General features: G+C 40.5%; 1 protein-coding gene across 4 annotated transcripts in view; it reads left to right on the top strand.

The window, feature by feature from the left end:
- The window catches only part of UNC13C (unc-13 homolog C), a 427,801-nt gene that overhangs the window by 312,859 nt on the left and 92,218 nt on the right, over nucleotides 1–22,724 (top strand). For all 4 annotated transcript variants that reach the window (XM_073303829.1, XM_073303827.1, XM_073303826.1 and 1 more), the window contains 2 exons: nucleotides 18,108–18,196; nucleotides 21,168–21,317. In XM_073303829.1, the coding sequence (XP_073159930.1) occupies nucleotides 18,108–18,196; nucleotides 21,168–21,317 (239 nt within the window). The remainder of the gene's footprint in view (nucleotides 1–18,107; nucleotides 18,197–21,167; nucleotides 21,318–22,724) is intronic.

Below are 22,724 nucleotides of genomic sequence, written 5' to 3'. Positions count from 1 at the left end.
GGAACGAGGAGCTGTTGAGGACAAAAGGGTAGAGAAGTGTAAGTAGTGGCAGAGAGCTACATTCTTTTCTCCTGATAATTAATGTTTGTAGACAGCAATTGCTGAAATGTTTCTAACTGGATTTTTTTAAACCTCATTCCTTTATGACTTAAGAGTTATCCTGTTTTCCCTCCAAAATTGGCTCATGTCTGAAATGGGGGGGGGGAACTCCCTAAGAAATTATATTATCTTTTTCTCGGAAAGTTTCATGTGATTTTAAAAAAGATCAAAAACTGCATTACAGGAGTAGATGGATATGCAAGAGGTGTGTACAGCATGTGTTCCCTGTTGGTCTGTCTGTGCCAATCTGTTGTCTCTTATCCTCTAAGCTATCTGGAACAGAACTGTCATTTTGTTCCATTTACAAGGTGCCTAACACAATAGGGTGCTGATCCATGACCAGGTCTCTTAGGCATTGTGGTAATACAAATAATAAATAATATATAAAATAACAGTATTTTATTTCACTTACTATATTTTTAAGTGAACTTAATACTTGTGAAAGTCTTTCAGGACTCCAAAGTTCTCTATTCCCAGGACACCCACAGTACTAGCATAAATTTCTCCATACTGCTGCACCGATATTCCTTGACTCTAACCTGTCTCTGTGGATGAGAACCACCATGGCCATTCAATCTCTGGTGTCCATGATGCCCAGTAAGGATGCATATTAGTGCCTGAATGATTGGAAGCATATGAAGGGAGGTTGGAAAAACTGAAATTGTTACCGTAGAAACTATACAAATCATGATAAAAATATATTCAATAATGAATGGTCTGGAGAAGGTAGATAGGAAACTTCTGTTCTCCCACAATAGCAAGAGGACAGTCAATGAAATTAAAAGGTAGCAAATCCAAACTAATAAAAGGATATACATTTTTATATAATGCATAATTAGACGGTGCTGCTCATTGCCTCCTGGTGGTGTTGTGGCCAAGAATTTAGCAAGATTCCAAAGGGGATTGGATATTTATATGGCTAAGAAGAATATCCAGAGCTATAATAGTTAATGCTAACAAAATTATTAACAGGATATTAAACCTCATGTTTCAGGGCCTAAACCAGTTGCTAACGATAGTGGATTAGGAGACCTAATGTGTGGGGAAGATGTATTGTAAGATTCTTACATCTTCCTGTGAAATACCTGGTCCTAGCCACTCTGTGAAATAGCTGGTTCTAGCCACTATCAGAGACAGAATACTGGACTAAATGGACCTCAGGTCTGATCCAGTCTGGCATTTCTTCTCTAAGAACTGAGACTAACAGCATATTTCATATCAGGCACCAAATTGCCTTCGAACCTCAGTGACTTTCTGTAACTAATAACCCATCGTCAGATTCTGATCGCAGCCTAAAATCTAGAGTTACTGCAGATTTACAGTGTTGTAACAACAATCGCAATCTAGTTCCCATTCTGACCCAGTGACCTAAATCCGAAAGACTCCAAAATTCTATTACTGGTCTCCTAAGTCATCCTGTACTACTCATCTTGAAAACAAATGCACTCACAAAGTACGCTCGCCCACCTAACAATGTTTATTTCCTATTACACTACTTTATATAGGATTCATCCATTTTACTCGTGTTTGAATTGCACCAGTAAGATTATTTCTCTATAGAACTCCTCTATGTTTCTGATAGCGTTACTAGTCTCAAACACCATAAAACACTGAAAATAGTCTGTGTAAGTTATGAACCCCCATCTCTATTACTTGAATATTAAGTTATATAGTAAATGAGAAATGAGGGTTGACACACTGAGAAATTAATTGCCGTATCAATGCTCTCATAGCCTAGATAAATATTTGAATAGAGCAGAAAAGTCCAATTTAAGTTACAGTGCTGCTTCTAAATCTTGTTTCCTTGAAACTCAGCAAGGATCTGCAAGCCCTGATTTGGGATAAAATGAGTTATCATTAATGTTATATCACAAAGAAAAATACAGACTGTTAGACAAAACACATATCAGACAGGAACATAACACATTCAATGGTAAACCATTAATCATCATTCGACTTAGAACTGTGGTGTTTTCATTATTAAAAGTAAATTGTTTGGGCCAAGTTTTGGCTAAGGAATTGCCTGGGGGTTACTCTTTTATAGGAACATGTGTAGATTTACCTGTGATACTGCATGAATGAAATAAACATGATGACAGTCCTTAAAAATATACTTGTCTTGTATTATTTTGCATACAACTTAATGTGCAAGAGAAGATGGCTTAAAATACGTTCATAGTGTTACCAGGGCGCAAAGCCATGGTGGCGGGAGAAAAAACTAGGGGGCGCAAATATATTTGCTTGCCCTGGGCACTAGAATGCCTAGTTACGGCACTGAGTGTTACAGTGATATTTATTCTTTATTTTTAACATATTTAAATAAAATAGGACAAATATCCCTTACTCAGTTTTTATTCAGTGCTTAATCAGGAAAACTCCCACTGAAGTAAATGCAAAACAAGATTAATAATGACTTGTCATTCTGTTCTGTTCTATTCGGATTCTTTCTTGTACTTATCCTGTAGTACATTGAGTGAAGTGACTAACATCTGCCATGTATTGTTTACTATCTGTACAACTTACATCCCTCATTGCTAAGAAGTTTGGACACTGATCTGAACTTCCACAAAGTCCAGGGGGATTCAGATTCAGTTTCCCACTTCCCACATATAAGATGTGAGTGTTAAGATGGAGGGATGTACTCTATGTCTGTATTTTTCATATTTTTGGGTTGGCATTGCCTCAGCTGAAGTTAAAAAAAAAGTGCAACTATAAACATAAGAGTAAAAATAACCCTATATAATTTATTTGTGTCTGTGTTTCCAGTGGATGATAGAGAGTACTTGACCTTGAAGGGTAAGGGCACCGGGGTAGTGAGATTTTCTTTGCTTTAAATTGTAATAAAATGTCCAATGCCTAGCAAACCCCAGTCCCTGATTAGTTTGTAACCCCCCATGGGTCATTACCTACCAGTTCAGAAACACTGCTCTGTATTCCAGAACTCACCCCTTTGTCACCTCAAACCCCATGCACCACTAAGTCCCACTTAACATCCATTTTGAGGATGTAAGTGGGACCTGAACATGCAAAGAAAACCATGCAGATAGACACCTGCCCGCATGGTTGGCTCTCCTTGCACAGCTGGGGGCTAAGAATGTGCATAGGTGCATTTCATCCAAAGAGAGAAAAGAAATTGATAAGAATAGAAAAATTATAGTGTACTCCTCTCTGTTTATGTTGTATTACTCATTTGGATGAAGAATGAAGGGGACTAGTTTGGCTATTGTTGGGTGATACTGGCATGGAGCATGTGTTCCTTCCTCACTATAAAGATGGATGGACCTGTTAAATATAGTGAATGGTGAGAGCTGTAATCTCTGAAAGAAACAAATTTAGATTTGCGCTACCCCAAACCGCTTCTGTCAGTGATATTAACAAAAAGAAACACTACTGTTCACGTTACTAGTATGATTTTCTGCAGTTGGAGCCGCATTAAAGAAAAACACAGAAAGGAAGTAAAGTATAAATGTAATAAACAAAAAGAAAATGCTTAATGAGACTATAGCACTGAAAGTTCTGTGGACACAAAGGCTTTTCCCACATTGGCAAGTCCAAAATAGAGTGAGGCATTCAGTAATGCTCCAATTAACCTGCTAAGTACAGAAACTAGAATACATAGGGCATTTAAAGGAATGTTTATTACTGTAGAGTTGTAAATAGATTCCACAGCTGAGGAGGAGAAAATTAAAATTTCTATAAGCTAGAGAACTAAAGTTCTTTAACACATTAAAAATCCTATTTTGGAAGTTTGTGGAAGAGATGTCTATTTATATAAACCTCTTATACTCAGTAAGGGCAACCTTTAGGAGATTTACCTTTGAGGTATATTTTCAGTTCATTGTGTGTGAAATCCAGTCCATGCCAAGGCCCAAAAAGTGCCCTCAGCACCAAGTGGATAGCCTATACACATATGCTAGCCCTCTGCACAGGGGTGAATTTCAACCTGAATACACTGTAATTGGAGGCATGATTGTGAGCTTGACTCTAACTAGCATAGCTAAAAATTGGAGTGATGATGTGGCACAGACCCTGTTGTCGGCTGTGGATGTGAGTGTGTACCCTGGGTTCCAGGTGGGCTTGCACAGCCCATGTGGAAGCCTGCCCTGCTGCATCTTTACTGCTATTTTCAGCCATGCTAGCTAAAGCTAGCATGAGTGTGCCTAAACTAGCTGCAGTCACACCTCCAATTGCAGGATCGACATATCCACAGGAGATTTCAGCTGCACAAAGTGAGTCGTGTTACTCACACTTCATTTGGAGCTTTTAAAATGGTATCCCTAGAGGAGATGGATGCACTGAAATAAATCCAGAATTGTACATTGAAATGGGATATGTTTTTATGGTGCCAACATTCAGACAGCCCAAATTCAATTTACTAAACTCAATGCTGCAGCTTTAAAATGACCACTGCCTTGTGGGATGAATTCCATTAAAGTTCACTGCCTTCTTGTTTTTTAAAAAAAAAAACTTCCTTCCAGGACAAGTGGAATTAAAGACTCTAGAACTAAATGTTTCTGTTTATACTTCTACTTACTATGATATACTTTTCCCTGCCTGTGACAAATTACTCATGTTCCACATGTACTGCACCCACTAAAGTAAATAAGAGTTATGCTTACAAGAGAGGGCATGCAGGGTTGGGCCCATATTATAGTCAGAGTGGAACACTAAGCTTTTTGAAGTTGTTGTTCCGTGCAAGAATTTTAATACGTTGACTGATGATGTTGTGTCTCTATGGGCTTAGACTAGCTGGTCCACTAATTACCAGAGAAAGAAAATGGCTTTACCAAGGTAACTCTCAGAACCTAATAACGTTCCTAATTCCTGCTCTAAATACTCGTGTGCGCGCAAAGTAAGGGGAACAAGTACGTTTGGTAGGTGATCAAAATAGGTTTTTCTTCCATCATTGCTTTTAAATCAAGCAATCTTTTAGAAAAGAAAAATATTTTATCTGAGAGAGCTGATTCAAATAATGGTGCCTAGCTCAGGGGCCTAACAATTTATTTTATAAGTCAGCTGTATTTGCGTTAGAGAAACAAGATGTTTTTGTTGCTCATTATGAATGCAATGAACTGCCAGACAGCTTCAGCTCAGCTCAGCTGTACACAGTGTTATCAAATATAGCTTGGAAAAAACCTGCCCATTTGTGAAGCAAGTTTGTTATCCTACTGCCCCTGTAATGGTGTTCAGGTACGTCTTTCTGTACTGAATGAGAGAGTCTGGGTTTGGGAATGGAGAATGTTTGCATTTACTACCCAAACGTTCAGTTTATGCAGAACAAGTAATAGAGTCAGGCTAGTATTAAATGGCTAGTTGAGTCCACTGGATATACAAAGTGTGGGTTCAGCAGTGGCCTCATGGAACTGCTCTTAGTTTAGTTCATATGTAAACTGCAATTATATGAAAAAGGGAGCCAAATTATTAGGATGTGTCTTCCATCCATGGGTAACTTCATAAACATGTTTCTGTACCAGTCATGGTAGAAGTTGTGGTAGCCCATGTCGCATGGTGCTGATAATGGCAATGCCCTGTCTACGCTATGCCCTTCACTGCTCCTACCACTGATGTGGCTCCACCAGTGCAGAAAAGCATGTACAGATTTTCCCAGGCAAGGTTCTCAGCCCAGTAACAATCCAAATAAATAAGCAGGTGGGCAGAGGAGAAATGGCTGAAGAAGTGCTCCATGTTCAATATGCTGGCCTCTGCCCAAAAAAAGCAAGCACCAAAGAATCCATGCATTCCTCCCCATGAAGGCGCAAGCACCATGGGCCCTTCTGGCTCCATTCATATATACTGGAAACCACGCTAGTTCCACTGCCAAGGGACCATCTGCTAAGACGGCAGGAAGAGAGAGCAGTTAGAATAAGTCTTCTGAGTCACTGGGTGCTGATATGGGCTGTGGAATGGAATATGTAGATGTGCATTTTTGGCTCACTGGTTTAATTTAGTATTTTCAAGGCTGGCCAGAATTTACCCACAGTTCTTTCAGAGAAGGGGAGAGTAACTTCCTCTCAAGTTGTTTAATCATCATCTTCACTGCTGCCTTATTCAGGCTCATCTTCTGAGGCATAAATTAGACAGGCAGATGTACTGCATGTACTGGGAATGTGTCCAAATTCACCTTTTCAAAAGTCACACGTTTATTATCTGCTCAGAGCTTTTGGTCTGTAAGAAAGCACTGAGATGCATTCTCAGTACATGTGGGCAAGGTGGAACGGGAACAGCAATTTGGGCAGAAACAGCCACAACTGAGTTTACATTTGCCAGCACAGTAAATGGTTTTCACTTTCAGTATAGCAGGATTCTTTCATTGTTCAGTTTGCCTGGTTAGATCTGCCCCAAGAGAACTGTTTACCTAAAAAATATGTTCTGTTCTAAAAAAACATATGTTTTGAAGACATTTATAACCGTCTAGCACACATCTTTTTTTCACACCCCTGAGTGATGGTGGTAGATCACACTAAGGTTTGGGTGTTGACTTAGTATGGACTCCATAATAATAATTAATTCTGGCCCAGACTGTGAACAGAAGGAACTGAGATTCAACTGATCTCTCCTGGAGGAGAGAGGGAAGGCGCATGTCTCCAAGGAATCATTCTCTTCTCTGTGGAGCCCCACAGAATTCCCTCCATTAGAGCTGTTTTAGGGGCAGGGCTAATATGGAAGGGAGTGGAACAGGAGACCAGCCATCAAGGAATTATGACGTGATTGGAATAACAGAGACTTGGTGGGATAACTCACATGACTGGAGTACTGTCATGGATGGTTATAAACTGTTCAGGAAGGACAGGCAGGGCAGAAAAGGTGGGGGAGTAGCACTGTATGTAAGGGAGCAGTATGACTGCTCAGAGCTCTGGTACAAAACTGCAGAAAAACCTGAGTGTCTCTGGATTAAGTTTAGAAGTGTGAGCAACAAGAGTGATGTAGTGGTGGGAGTCTGCTGTAGACCTCCGGACCAGGGGGATGAGGTGGATGAGGCTTTCTTCCGGCAACTCGCAGAAGCTACTAGATCGCATGCCCTGGTTCTCATGGGTGACTTTAATTTTCCTGATATCTGCTGGGAGAGCAATACAGCGGTGCATAGACAATCCAGGAAGTTTTTGGAAAGCGTAGGGGACAATTTCCTGGTGCAAGTGCTAGACGAGCCAACTGGGGGGGAGCTTTTCTTGACCTGCTGCTCACAAACAGGGAAGAATTAGTGGGGGAAGCAAAAGTGGATGGGAATCTGGGAGGCAGTGACCATGTGTTGGTTGAGTTCAGGATCCTGACACAGGGAAGAAAGGTAAGCAGCAGGATACGGACCCTGGACTTCAGGAAAGCAGACTTCGACTCCCTCAGGGAACGGATGGGTAGGATCCCCTAGGGGACTAACATGAAGGGGAAAGGAGTCCAGGAGAGCTGGCTGTATTTCAAGGAATCCCTATTGAGGTTACAGGGACAAACCATCCCGATGAGTCAAAAGAATAGTAAATATGGCAGGCGACCAGCTTGGCTTAACGGTGAAATCCTAGCGGATCTTAAACATAAAAAAGAAGCTCACAAGAAGTGGAAGGTTGGACATATGACCAGGGAAGAGTATAAAAATATTGCTCGGGCATGTAGGAATGAAATCAGGAAGGCCAAATCGCACCTGGAGTTGCAGCTAGCGAGAGATGTCAAGAGTAACAAGAAGGGTTTCTTCAGCTATGTTGGCAACAAGAAGAAAGCCAAGGAAAGTGTGGGCCCCTTACTGAATGAGGGAGGCAACCTAGTGACAGAGGAAGTGGAAAAAGCTAATGTGCTCAATGCTTTTTTTGCCTCTGTCTTCACTAACAAGGACAGCTCCCAGACTGCTGCACTGGGCATCACAACATGGGGAGTAGATGGCCAGCCCTCTGTGGAGAAAGAGGTGGTTAGGGACTATTTAGAAAAGCTGGACGTGCACAAGTCCATGGGGCCGGACGAGTTGCATCCGAGAGTGCTAAAGGAATTGGCGGCTGTGATTGCAGAGCCATTGGCCATTATCTTTGAAAACTCATGGCGAACGGGGGAAGTCCCAGATGACTGGAAAAGGGCTAATGTAGTGCCAATCTTTAAAAAAGGGAAGAAGGAGGATCCTGGAAACTACAGGCCAGTCAGCCTCACCTCAGTCCCCGGAAAAATCATGGAGCAGGTCCTCAAGAAATCAATCCTGAAGCACTTACATGAGAGGAAAGTGATCAGGAACAGTCAGCATGGATTCACCAAGGGAAGGTCATGCCTGACTAATCTAATCGCCTTCTATGATGAGATTACTGGTTCTGTGGATGAAGGGAAAGCAGTGGATGTATTGTTTCTTGACTTTAGCAAAGCTTTTGACACGGTCTCCCACAGTATTCTTGTCAGCAAGTTAAAGTATGGGCTGGATGAATGCACTATAAGGTGGGTAGAAAGTTGGCTAGATTGTCGGGCTCAACAGGTAGTGATCAATGGCTCCGTGTCTAGTTGGCAGCCGGTGTCAAGTGGAGTGCCCCAGAGGTTGGTCCTGGGGCCGGTTTTGTTCAATGTCTTCATAAATGATCTGGAGGATGGTGTGGATTGCACTCTCAGCAAATTTGCAGATGATACTAAACTGGGAGGAGTGGTAGATACGCTGGAGGGCAGGGATAGGATACAGAGGGACCTAGACAAATTGGAGGATTGGGCCAAAAGAAATCTGATGAGGTTCAATAAGGATAAGTGCAGGGTCCTGCACTTAGGACGGAAGAACCCAATGCACAGCTACAGACTAGGGACCGAATGGCTAGGCAGCAGTTCTGCGGAAAAGGACCTAGGGGTGACAGTGGACGAGAAGCTGGATATGAGTCAACAGTGTGCCCTTGTTGCCAAGAAGGCCAATGGCATTTTGGGATGTATAAGTAGGGACTTAGCGAGCAGATCGAGGGACATGATCGTTCCCCTCTATTCGACGTTGGTGAGGCCTCATCTGGAGTACTGTGTCCAGTTTTGGGCCCCACACTACAAGAAGGATGTGGATAAATTGGAGAGAGTCCAGCGAAGGGCAACAAAAATGATTAGGGGTCTGGAACACATGACTTATGAGTTGAGGCTGAGGGAACTGGGATTGTTTAGTCTGCAGAAGAGAAGAATGAGGGGGGATTTGATAGCTGCTTTCAACTACCTGAGAGGTGGTTCCAGACAGGATGGTTCTAGACTATTCTCAGTGGTAGAAGAGGACAGGACAAGGAGTAATGGTCTCAAGTTGCAGTGGGGGAGGTTTAGGTTGGATATTAGGAAAAACTTTTTCACTAGGAGGGTGGTGAAACACTGGAATGCGTTACCTAGGGAGGTGGTAGAATCTCCTTCCTTAGAAGTTTTTAAGGTCAGGCTTGACAAAGCCCTGGCTGGGATGATTTAATTGGGGATTGGTCCTGCTTTGAGCAGGGGGTTGGACTAGATGACCTCCTGAGGTCCCTTCCAACCCTGATATTCTATGATTCTATGATCATCCACAGCACCCACCCCTACAGCGTCCATATTACCTAAAGAGGCATTAACTCATGCAGATGACCCTCTGGATGGGGTTAGTACAGATGTACCAGCTCCTCTTTTGCCCCTCCCTGATTCTAAAGTTATCAGGTCTTGCTACAGATCCTGTTTGGCCTCCCAGTAACCAGTCAGTGCCCCTTAAAGACCTTCTCACCTGACGGAAATGATTCTCTGAAAACTAAGTGATGGGAAACCCACAGCTTTTCCTGACTCCTGTGTCCCTTTTTCATGAGTTTCTTGCAGGAATGGTTGATGTGGCCTCTAACTTTTATGGTTCTCCCTTAGAATGCTTGAGATTTTTGAAGTGGAGCTACATCCAAGTGTGGCGGGAAATAGGCCAAGGAGATTCTCCTGGGAGACAGAATATATAGACATACCCAGTAAGAGGGAAAATGAAACAACTATGGTGGTGATGCACAAAGTGCATGCTTAAATGGATGCTGTCTCCTGAGATGATAACATTTAGGAACTGTGCTCTTAGCAGTTTCCATTAATGGGGCCTTTGGGCAGTACTGCACTACAAATAATAACAACAATGAGCATCTCCACTGTAGATTATTAGTTGCACATTCTTCAAGTACTGTAATTTGCTACTGGAGTGTTTTCCTTAGGGATAAAGATTATTTAAACAGTAATGTTGTTAAACATTCAAAGCTAGATTGTGAAAAGCAACTAATTATTAGTATCCATAGCTATATGTTAGGAGAAGTTAGGTTGATTTCCATGCACAAGGGTTATTAGATAAATGGTCACCAGTCCATTTCAAATCTTGTAAATGGCCAAGTCATTCTCATGTCTAAAAACATGCTAAACATGCCATTAAGACTGAACATTATTAGATTATTATTCTTCATGACTGTAGAACTAATGAAATGGTGCCATTGCAAGAGCCAATAGAAAGAAAGTTGAGCAATTGAGAGGGGAGAGGATTTTTAGTATCTGTTTAAAATGTTTTTCATAAGACCTACTCAGCCTAAAAGACTAATTAATGTTTTGGATAAAGGAAGGGTTTATTAGAGAGTCCACATGCTCAGCCCATCAATTAACGGTATTAAGCTTATAGACATCACTGAAACCTCCTACAGGTTCTCTAGCAAAATCAGGGAAGACCAGATTTGACATTCCTATTATCTCTAAGAGAAAACACAAACAATTAAAAAAAACCAACAACTTTAAACAGTTCTGTTCTCCTTATATACCATAAAGTAGTAAGAAAGGGCACAAGCCCAATTTTCACACAACCCTTTGCAGGTCACCTTTAAATCCTGAATTAAGGTCTTAAATTAGGCCTTGGGGTGAATTTCAGGTCAAGTCCTTGTTCAGTTTAGGGAGTTTACCCGGAGTAAGGAATGAATAAAGAACTCAAGATTTTGCCCTCAGTGATGAAGTGAAGCATAAAATACTTCGCCTGCATAGCCCGTGTTCAATGTTACGTTTTCCTGTCAAGTGAATTTCTGGAAGGAAAGTGCATTCATGTTCAACTTTTTTCCTTTTTGAAGTGTCACTAAAACGTTTCCCCTCGAATTAGAATTCTGAATCCCCTAGACATTCCAAGAACAAACTCTACTGGCCAGTTTGCCTTATTGAACTAGTACATACAAAGAAACAAAGCAATAAAGACTGTCGGTGGTTTCCTAGCAAGGTTAAAATAGTTTCCTATTGAGCTCATGGAAGGCACAACAAGACAGATACAATTTTCAGCAGAAAACAAAACCTTGTATTGGTTAAAGCAAAACTAATGTTATACAAAATTGAAAGCTGTTAATCTCTTCAAGTCTACATCATGAAAGAGTGTTCAACCTTGACAGTTTGCCTGTCAAATGGTGCAATGAAAACCCTATAATAAAACAACAATCTCCACATTCAAAGCAGGACTGTTGGGAATGACAGGGCAGGGAGCTCCATAAACAAAGACAAATAGGCACTCAGCCACTAGCCATTAACATAAAATTGTCAGAACAATATACATATCTGTATTGCAGAAATACAAATTAGCCTACCGAGCTGGGTATTGAAAAATAAAAGATGCTCCCTAATCAAAACAAGATTAATCTGTCACAGTGGGAAAAAAGGGGTAGGAGAATGGGAACAGAAGCACAAATTTTTTTATCAATACAATAGGCAGATGTAAGAAACCACATATGTAGGATAGTTTGTTTTAGCACCTTGTCACGTTATCCAGGGTACAATCTGGGCTATTAAATAGCTATGTCCTTTCGGTTCTCTAACCTGGGGTGCCTTTTACACTGCTCCACTGTGAGAGCAGCCACTCCTGGTCTGTTCACACACAGTGTTCAGCATGTCAGTTACCCCCAGATATACTGCAAGAGTGCTTCAGCCAGCCAGCCTACCACCCTTGCATTATACTACAAAGCAACACCAGCAAAATCACAGTCCCAGACTTTCCTTCAGAAGTTTGTGTCTTGTATAGCACAAACCTTGTTATCTCAAATGGAGTTCCCCAAACACTTCAATTCAAAGACACTGGCTTAGATAAAACAAGTTTATTAACTACAGAAATCTAGATTTTAAGTGATTATAAGTAATGAGGCATAAAGGTCAAAATTGGTTACAAAGAAATAAAAGGTAAAATGCAAGCTAATTCCTAACTTAACAAGCTCAGTGTATTTAAAGCAAAAAACTTTCTCCCACCACACGCTTAAAGCAGTCTGACTGGATTTCTTTCAGTCAGGACCAGTTCAGTGATGTTTCTTTTGTCTGCATCCTGCACTTTCCTGTGCAAACTCTAGCAAATTTACAATTAACAGTGTTGTCTCCTTACTAGCACATGTTGGTTCAGGTTAAATTTCAGATGGGAATAGCTAACCCATTATGTAGAAAGCAGCCATGCAGAATTCACAGGCTCTTTGACACATTTCCAAGCTTTGGACATTTTAAAATTTTGTATCAGTTTTAGGCGGGTAGTATCTTGAAATCAAATAAAGATGTACAAATATTTCTTGAATTTTTTAGTTGTTCTGCAAATTTATTCTGCCTATATTTAACATTCAGAAATAGTCCAACCACTAATGATATATTTAATAATCTTGAATTAATGTGCCAACTAATTTTAAGTAACTGTGTTCTGTTTTGGGTAAAAAATAACTATTATTTAAGAAGGCGTTAACAAGGCAGAAATATTTATCAAGATGGGACTATTATGTAAATTAAGAATTGGTAGAAAAAAAGTGTTTGAAGTTAACCTGTTAACAGCCATTCCCATGGCTGATACAAAATGTGTATGGTAATGACGCCACGACACTTAACAAGTAATCAGATTACAGATTTCTTTCAGGATCCAGCCCACACACTGCATAGGACTGTGAATGGAACCAAGCAGTTGGGGAATGAATGGGTCATGCACTCATGTTCCATTTTTTAAATGGATTTGAAAAGTTAAGGCTCACTGGTCATTTTGTTTCTCTCTCTGACAGTCTGTTCTACCAATAATTTACTCTTTTCCTTAAAAGGGGGATAATCATTAGACTTCATTTCCATCTCCATGAAACTGTCAGCAGCACATCAGACCACACTTCACACTTCATCATCTGATAAAGAATAAAAACCTACACCAGATACCTGATATTTGGATATCCACCACTCCTTATCCAATATCCTCTGAATGTGGTGGATGATCTATATCAAAAGGTGTTCGATCCACCAGGTTTTGCTGTTATAGTCCTGTCTGCATTCAAACTTGTAAATTTCAGAACTGCCCAGGATTCAGTCACTCACTTCCCTCACTTTAGTGTTTAGTTCTGATTGTTTTCTTACACTCAGATTGTTGAACTCAAGGGAGGATGACATCAGGGGTGAACAAAGTTACTCCAGAGATGACTTTGACCCTTGAAATCAATCATTTGATAGCAGCTGAAGTCTATGCAACTCTGAAAGTGTAGGAGTCAATCTTCTTAAAATGTTAGTACAAGTAACATTAGTACAAGAAAAACTTGCATGGGTTTTATAAAACTCTGTCTGTGTTCTTATCCCACACCGCTCCCTATAGTATCTTAGTGCCTATGCCTGGGCATTTATGGGATCATCTGCAAAACAGTGTGTATGAGCAAAGAAGTTGCCTGATTGGTTACTGCTCTGTTAGGAGACAGTGTGGTTTAGGGTATAGAACACTGGACTAGGACTAAGCAGACGTGGGTTCTATTCCTGGTTCTACCACTCCACTAGTGTTACCTTGGCTAAGTCGCTTCATCTCTCCATGCCTCTGTTTCAGTTTCTGTAGAATGAGACACAGGCTTTGTGAAGTGCTCTGACACTGACTGATGAAAAGTGCTCTGTGTGAACCAGGTATTATTATTACATTGTGTAGAGTGTCCTATAATGCCAAACCAGCACGAGCTGTGCAGGTTGTCCATGCCATGAATTCAGAACACTCTGGCTTTGCTAGAGGACATTCTCTACATAAAAACTTCCCTAAAAAACAGCAAATGTTATATACCACACATCAGTACTACTTGTTGAAAGTACTGGAAAGATAATAGACCTTTTATAAGTACAAAACTCTCTTGTAAGATTGTTGTGATTTTATATTGTCAGTATTGTGCCACTGTCTCAAAATGTAGTCACATTGTGGACTTGAGTGTTTTAGAACAGTTAAGGAAATGACAGTTATGCACTGTAATTGCTTCCCATTTCCACTGAACATTGTTATTTAAGTTACTTTGGTTTTTTAGTGATGCTGTGCATGTTAACAAACATGCTTTGCATGTTAACAAACAAATGGATTGACATATCCATAAAAGATAAATGACCTGATGTGCTGATATACCTTGGGCTGCTGTACACCACTCCCCCAGTACAAAACTTCCTGAAAGTCATCTTAGCCAGCCACTGGATCAGCCCTGTGCATAGGAGGAGCCTTTGAAAGTGTGGCGCCATAGGGTATTGTCTACACAGCAAAGAAAAACCCATGGTTGGCCCATGCCAGCTAACTCGGGCTCACTGGGCTCAGTTTGTGGGGCTGTTTCACTGCTGTGTAGACTGCCGCCTCCTACTGGAGCCCAAACTCTGGGACCCTCCTATCCCACAGGGTCCTAGAGTCCAGGCTCCAGCCCAAGTCCGGAAGTCTAAACAGCAATGAAATAGCCCAAGGCCTGCAAGCCCAAATCAGCTGGCACAGGCCAGCCGCGGGTTTTTCTTTGCTGTGTAGACAAACCCAAAGAGGCTGCTCGGCCACAGCCACATCCACAACAATCCCATGAACACAACAGTAGACATGGTTGGGGTAAATGCAGCATGGCTGGGTCATTTTGCATCCCATCTGTCTGAGGGCCGCTCTAATTTATGTTGGGGACCTGACTGGCATTCAAAGAGCCCGAGATAAAGTGAGTGAAAAATGCACATCTTGGCTGCATCCTAGATTATTGTTTTGTCCCATGGAGTATTCACTGTTATTAAACTAAAATAATTTGATGGTACCTCCAAATTTAGTAATCCTATAATCCTGAACTCATTGAAATGCCTATAGATATATAACATATATCCAACCAAGGAGTGTAACTCTTCATATTCCACTCCTTTGAATGGCATTGCACTGATAAGCATGGCCTGTGAGTATGCAGAAAGCTGGATTTTCTATCCATGACCTCCAGTTTTGCAAAGTTTTTGCACAAACTTTTTCTTGCACTTTGAAAGCACGAACTTCTGCTAAGAATTTTAAAACTTGCACACACTCTTTAAATAGTCTAAGATTGGTACAGAGTCAAAAGTTAGCAGTTGCACCAGCAAAACCATTTTGGCCAACCAGTGTCCTGTTCCAGATAAATTTAGTACGTACATTACATTTATTTGTCTGTAATTATTGGTTATCATAACAACCGCTCATTCAAAGTAATTTCATTAGGCTTTGTGATTTTAGCTGCAAAGAGGGGGATAAGCTGTTTTTCTAACTTTTTTGTTTGCATACCAGGGTTCTGGCAAGGGGTTTTCAAAACCCTGCCTACCTAGTATATCCTGTTCCATATAAAATATACCACATTCAATGTGAATGCTTATATGCATATGCAGATTTAATATTTGCTATATGTCACAGGCGTTGGCAACCTTGGGCACGCGGCCCATCAGGGTAATCCACTGGCAGGCCGAGAGACATTTTGTTTATGTTGACCGTCCACAGGCACCGCCTCTCCACCCCCCACAGCTCCCAGTGACTGCAGTTCTCCTTTCCTGGCCAATGGGAGCTGTGGGAAGCAGCACAGGCTGAAGTGACGTGCTGGCCGCTGCCTCCCGCAGCTCCCATTGGCCAGGTGAATATTCAAGTTGCAAGTGCTTAAAATCTTTTATCCGTGGTTATAGATCCATCACTCAAATGTTTGTAAAAAGTTAAAACAAAGGTGATGCAATGCCTTAATCAAGTTCATTTCTATATATTGAGCAACAAGTCACAGAAAATTCTTTGCATTACTCAGCCAACTCTAATATTGATTCCCAGTATGAATTATTCAATAAGATTAGTTTGTTTTTACCAGCCATACTTATTAAGGAAGAAGTTTGCACTGTCAGTAAAACTGTGTTTTACTGTGGGAAAAACATCATCCACAGGAAGAGTAGAGGTAAAAGACCTCTCTGAACAGTCCAGTGGTAAATATCAGAGCAACATTGATGAGTTTCTCAGATTATAAAAGTTTGAGATTGGTTCAAGCCACAAGGTTTGAGTCCAAGTTTCCTCATCCAGACTTTTGGCTCAGCCTATTACAGAGGGAAGACCAACTGCAAAGTTTGGATCTAGGTCCACTTGAACTTCACCAAGCTTCAGAGGTGTTTGCTTCTAGGGTTTTGGTTTGAGCTCACAAACTTCTTTGTTGTTTACATTCCCTTGGCTGTATTATCAAATTGATACCGTGTATGTATTTCTTAACTTTAAGCACATTAGTCCCCCGGAGGCCCTACTCAGTGGGACTATTGGTGTTCATAGTTAAGTGCAGACTTTGCTGGACTGTGGCCTATATAGTAACCCCACTCTTTCACTATCTCAGATTTTTGTCAATTTTTTTTTATCTCTGATTTTCTGTGCTTGTAAAAAATAAATATAGAGATAACATGATTGATTGGCTTTGAGCACCCGTTCGCTATAAGAAGAGGGTGAGTAGTCTTTTGGTTAACACAGTTCTAGGAGTCAGCAAATCTGGGTTGTTGTCTGTGCTCTGTCACTGCTGTCCTGTGTGATCTTGGTTAAGACACCTAACTGCACTGTACCATAGGTTCCCCACCTCTAAAATACAGATAATAATGCTTACCTATTTTACAAAGGTGTTCTGAAGCACTCAGGAACTAGAGTAACGAACCCATTCATAAATAAAACAAAAAATAAATACAAATACAGACAAGCATGAATATGTATTTCCTCCAAATGCAACATTGCCTATGAAATCATTGGGACTTCTGCATATGGAATTACTTCAGGATTGGGTGCAATATGTGACAATTATCACTAAAGACTATTCAATCACATTCTAATGTAGACTAACCAAAGAAGAGGAAGTCAGTTATTAATTCATATTAAAATGAACTATGCTGACATTCTTTTAATCAGTCGTATCCTATGATGGTCACAAACTATTTTTCTTCTAAATTTCAAGATTCGAGGAGACAAAAATCTAGGTGTTCTTTTCTTTAATCTCAGAGTATTATTTAAAATGATTTCTGATAGAGATTTGAAAAAGAATGCATTACAGGTAAAATGTCTGTGCATGGATTCCTAGCCCTGTACCTGGGAAGAGATGTAAATGTACAATTAATTCTCTTTCCTGCTCCCTCACTTCACCCTAAGGTGAGAAAGAACCTGTATTAAAGATACAACAGCACTTTTTCCTGATTCCCCCACAGAGTTTTATTGCTCTGTGCTTGAGAGAAAGCTATTTTGGGCCAATGTGTGTCTTAGTGGCTTTAAGGAATACAATGAAGGAATAAAGGTTAATAGATTTCCCCTCCTCTTGTCCTGTAAATAGAAGCAGCATGGGTGGTCCTCAAGCCATCGTCCTCATTGCCAGATGTTCTACTCCAAGCTGCATTAGTGGACACACTGTGGAAACACCTTCAATGTAAATTTTAAAAATGCCACCTACAAAAGAGTATTATGTACAAAAAATATAAAAACAATTGGTTATTAAAACAAGCACCGTCGGCCTTTTCATATGTGATCCTCTTGTTATCGCTAGCATATATCACCTTTGCTGAGGGGATTTCTGAAATTCTAATAATCTTGTAAACTGTTCTATACCAGTCCCATTAATGATACTCTTTTGTTTTCTTGTAAGGTAATTCTTTCTTATTTCGTTTGAACAATTTATTCTGCACTGTTAGTGCTACAATAATTGGACATTAAGGCTAACTGAACATTTCCTATTCTAGTTGGTGTTTCCATATTTGTTTTCTAGTAGTGTAGTACAATGAATGTACGGAATGCCTAACACATTAGTTGTAACAGAGAAATAGACTGCATGTGAGAAGAATGCAGAAGAATAACATTACTCATAATCTCTTTCCAGCTGGATCCTGACGCTAGTGCTGTTCTCAAAGAACTTCAGGTGAAACTCAGTAGTGTACTGGATGAGCTCAGCATCGCCTATGGCGCAAGGTAATAAATGTACTTAAAGAATTTGTGCTACAGTGATGGCAACCATTAAAAAGACTCCACTGTGCCTCAAACCAGGCAGATGTGCATAGCCAAAGAGCCAATCCATTGACTACATTGGGTGATTGTCTTTTCACATACAGCTTGCTCCAATGTAGCCAGATCCATTGCATGTATATGTGTGTGTCTCTGTCTGTCTGGGAAAATACAGCAGTATTCTCACCTCCAAATAACACTAAAACTAGTGTGTGGGCATGAATGGGTTATAGGAACACAGCTGGAAACTTTACTTTCTGCATCTGGAAGATAAAAATGGTTCAATTTTTTCGTAACTAATACAATGTTCAACCTCTCTTTTACTGTGTGTGTTTTGATTCCCTGAGACTGACAGCTTTGTCCAGTGGCCTGCCCCACTCAGGTAGCCTGTCTGAATTTACCTTTCTTCAAATGGTCACTGTGAAGCCCTCTTGAGTCATTTGCTCTGCCAGTATCTGTTCTGCGGGAATCAGCTAGTGAGTTTTACTCTTGAATCAGTGTGCATGTGGCTGGCCAGAATGCGGCTTGCATTATAACAGCAACATAGCTGAATCTTGCTATTGGAAGCAAAAACAATAGGACTGTTTTTGCTTTTGCTCGGGAAAGGAATATAAGAATTCAGGAATTCTTGTTCAGTAATCTGCAATGGTGGGAGGTAGGTGAAAGTTTTAGTTGCTCAGTAACAGTTAATGCCATAGACATACAATCTGTGTAGACTGTTATCCTTTTCGGTGTGTGGCTTCATTAACTATGGAAAAGGATGCTGCACTTGGTTTTAATAAATATAATTGAGAGAGAATCATGGCTGCCTTAGATCATTAATAGGCTGAGACAATCCAAATAATAGGGAAAATTAAGTGACTTAGTAAGAAGGGGAAATGTCAGCCAAGAATTAAATGGTGGATAATACCTGTACTAGCTCCCTGTGGTCTCTTCTCTCCCTGTCTTAAAAGGTCACCATTAACTAGATGAAGCCCCATGTTTGACTTTTCCTAAAATTGATATAATCTTCTGGGTGAAATAGTTTTTTAATTTAAAGAAAATATCTACCACTTTGTTAAGATAAGAACGAGTGGTCATAGGGGCCTATATTTTTCACTCTTCTGCAGAAAAGCCAGGAGAATTAGCACAAGTCATCCAACAGCCTTCATTCCCATTGCCAAAGTTGGTCAAAATTTCCCCAATTTGGCTTTGTGCATTTCTCATGTGCTTTCTTCTCTCTTAAATTTGTCCACAGTTTGTGCCTGTGACACCCTCTAACCAAAAATCAGCACAAGGGCACCCAGATAGCTTCATAGCCTTACTCTGAAGAAAACCAAGTAAAACTTCTCTAGGAGGCTTTCTGCCACCTCTGAGTCTCTTCTCATTCTTTTAGAGGCCGCCCACGTGGCCATGCTGAGCTAATAAGTGTGGCAGCAGTTTGCTCAGGATGGAGTTATCCATAACGCCAAGCAGCGAACATTGCCTCAACTAACTGTGGTTGAACAAGATGCAGCAGTTTGGGTGCTAGGGGACACCCACTCCCTGCATAATCTGAATGAGAAAAGAGGTGGCTTTGAGAGCACCACTGGCAGCCAGAAGAATTCTGAGGAGGAACTGGAACTGTCCATGCATTGGTTTTGGGGCTCCCCTTTATTCATTTCAAAGTTGGTTTCTGAGTAGATGTCACTAGAAAAGCCTTCTGTCTTCTTGGCTATCAGATGTGTTCATGTGGGTTTTTGTGTTGGGTTTTTGTGGTGAAGCACAATAGCTGGGATTTTTCAGTCTGTTTTCACTTAGCTTGTTTGGTCTTTTATTAATTGTTTTTTGTAGATTCTTTAGCGACAGGCTTATCTATTCAACTTGACTATGAATGGGTTTAGAATTGATTATCATATTTATTGCCCCTGTGGTACTTGTGGTACGTTTACTTCTCTTGTGGTACGTTTACTTCTCAGATGCAGACTCTGAATACTCAGTTTTGCACTGCTTAAATGTACCAGTTGAAGTCCTCACTATGGCCATACTGCCCCTGTGTCACTCCTAGATTTTCTGTCAGGCAGATGTTGCTATATCAGAAGAGAATTGAACCTCTAGGAAAACAAGAAATGAGCTGAATCAGTAAACTCAATTTGTCGGGAATTGAGAACAACTTCCACTCCCACACTTGTAAACAGAACTAATTTATACAGACCTATCAGTCCCTGATCTCCTCTAGTTTTTCAGCTGTGTGGAAGTCAGTTCTTCAGAATAGAAAATCTGTCCCCACTTTTGAATTTAAAATGCCAAATATTCCCATAAAATGCATCTGGCGTAAAGGTTTATGAAGCAGTCTAAATATTTTTACTCTCTTAACTAGTTACAAAATAGTAAACAAAACTTTGCTGTGTTGGCACATGACTCATGACAAGAAAAAGTCCAGTTTAGCCAACTAGGACAAATTGGTAGAAGTCTTGTTATTTTCTATCTTCAAGGAGGATATTGACACCAAATGAATATAAAATTTACCAAAAAGAGAGAATATTTGACAACACCCCCTTTAAAAATACATGTAAATAGAACTTGTGTCTGTAATCCCCTCATACCAAAACTAAAAGCAGGAATAATTGTGCTGGCTAACACTGATATCTATCTTAATACCTCAGTTAAAGTCTCTGATTCACCTTCTTATTGTGTAATTCCTATCAGAAAATAGTTACTAGGACTCCTGTAGGGATATGGACAATGTAAAAGGAAAGCAAAACACAAACTGCAATGGTAAGTATATTGTTTGGCCTTATACGGACTATAACTCCTTAGAAATGGTTATTTTCAATTTCTAAAGCATACAGTGCCTTAAGCATGTGGGCTTCATATCTGCTCACAAATAATTTTGTGTTCATTGATGAAGTTGATGGAGCAGAACGTAAATAGTCATCTTCTGTCCTATAATTCCTCCGCTCTCTTTTTTTCTCTTTAGTTTCCAGCTTGTTATTGAGGAGTGTGTGAGACAGATGAGCTTTGAGCTAAATCAGATGAGAGGAAATGGAAACGTATCAGCCAATAAGAACAATGCTGCTATCGATGCTGAGATTGTGCTGCGACCTCTCATGGATTTTCTGGACAAAATGTAAGTGTGGGGTAAAAAGGAGTAATTTTAAATCGCTGGATGCCAAGGAATTTTATGTTAAAAATTACTAAAAATATTAGGTCCTGTTTGGCATATCATGGATAAGCTAAAAAGTTTATAGTTGGGCAAAGTAAGCAATCTAAATCTTATGAAATCAGTTACTTATAATAAGCCATTTAAGGAGCTATTTTAAATCAGGACAATTGACCAATATTAAGAACCTTAATCCATTGAAATCCCACTCTTTCTTTGTTTATCAATGTTTACTCCCTATCTCCTTTCCAGGAATACATAGTCTAACCCAGGGATCAGCAACCTTTGGCACGCAGCCTATCAGGGTAATTCACTGGTGGGGCGCAAGAATTTTTATTTACATTGACCGTCCACAGGCACAGCCCCCTGCAGCTCCCAGTGGCCACGGTTCACCATTCCTGGCCAATGGGAGCAGCGGGAAGCGGCAGCCAGCACGTCCCTGTGGCCCACGCCGCTTCCCACAGCTTCCATTGGCCAGGAACGGTGAATCGCAGCCACTGGGAGCTGCAGGGCGTCATGCCTGCAGATGGTCGACATAAACAAAATGTCTCATAGCCCACCAGTGGATTACCCTGATGGGTCGTGTGCCAAACGTTGCCGACCCCTGGTCTAACCATTTGGTGATTAACAGGAGAATCTGTTTGTCCTAAATTACAACAGCATTTCCATGACTCAACAAAATTATTACAAGATTTTTTAACTCTAATCCCTTGGTAGTGTTTTAGTTCACTTTCTCTCACCAATCCATGTTGAAGTATTGGGGAGGTTTTTCCTGTGTTGGTTTCCTCTTGAGTCTTCTCTGTTCTTTTTCATCTGTCAGTAGTAGCTTGCTTGTACAGGTGGGCAGAATGTGTTGTGGAGGGCATGCTGTTTGAGCAGGACAGCTGGGTGAAGGAGGTGGAATGGGGGGGCTCACTTCAGAGTTTTTTAATACCCTTCTCCTTCCTGTTTCCGGGGAATTATATGAAAACACACTTCTTTCAGACTTGCATAGATTCAAAGTTGGTTGCTCCCATTCTTTCATTGGCTCCATGGCCTGGGGGGTTGGCATAGGTGACACCTTCAGCTCCTGAACATGCAGTCTGCCTAATAAGCATGCAACACTCTATAATTGCCTTTGTTTTTGTTGTTGTTTTTGTGGGGAGAAAGCATCAGATCATTTTTAATGTTAGTTTTAACTTTCTTTTTATTTAGTCCATTATGTGAGATAGTCATTAAATTTTATTGGTGTTTGACAGGAAATGAAATTCTGATTTCAGAAATTCTGAACACTTCTTTTAATTATAGTTAAAATTTAGTGTACTTAATTTTAAATTTAAACTTAAAAGTTTTTAGTTCTCAAAACAACAAAATCTTTTCAAGATTCAGGAATTC

Source organism: Lepidochelys kempii, chromosome 10 (assembly GCF_965140265.1).
Source record: "Lepidochelys kempii isolate rLepKem1 chromosome 10, rLepKem1.hap2, whole genome shotgun sequence".
Lineage (NCBI taxonomy): Eukaryota > Metazoa > Chordata > Testudines > Cheloniidae > Lepidochelys > Lepidochelys kempii.
The sequence above is the reverse complement of the archived record's forward strand: the minus strand, read 5'-3'. Positions and strand labels throughout refer to the sequence as shown.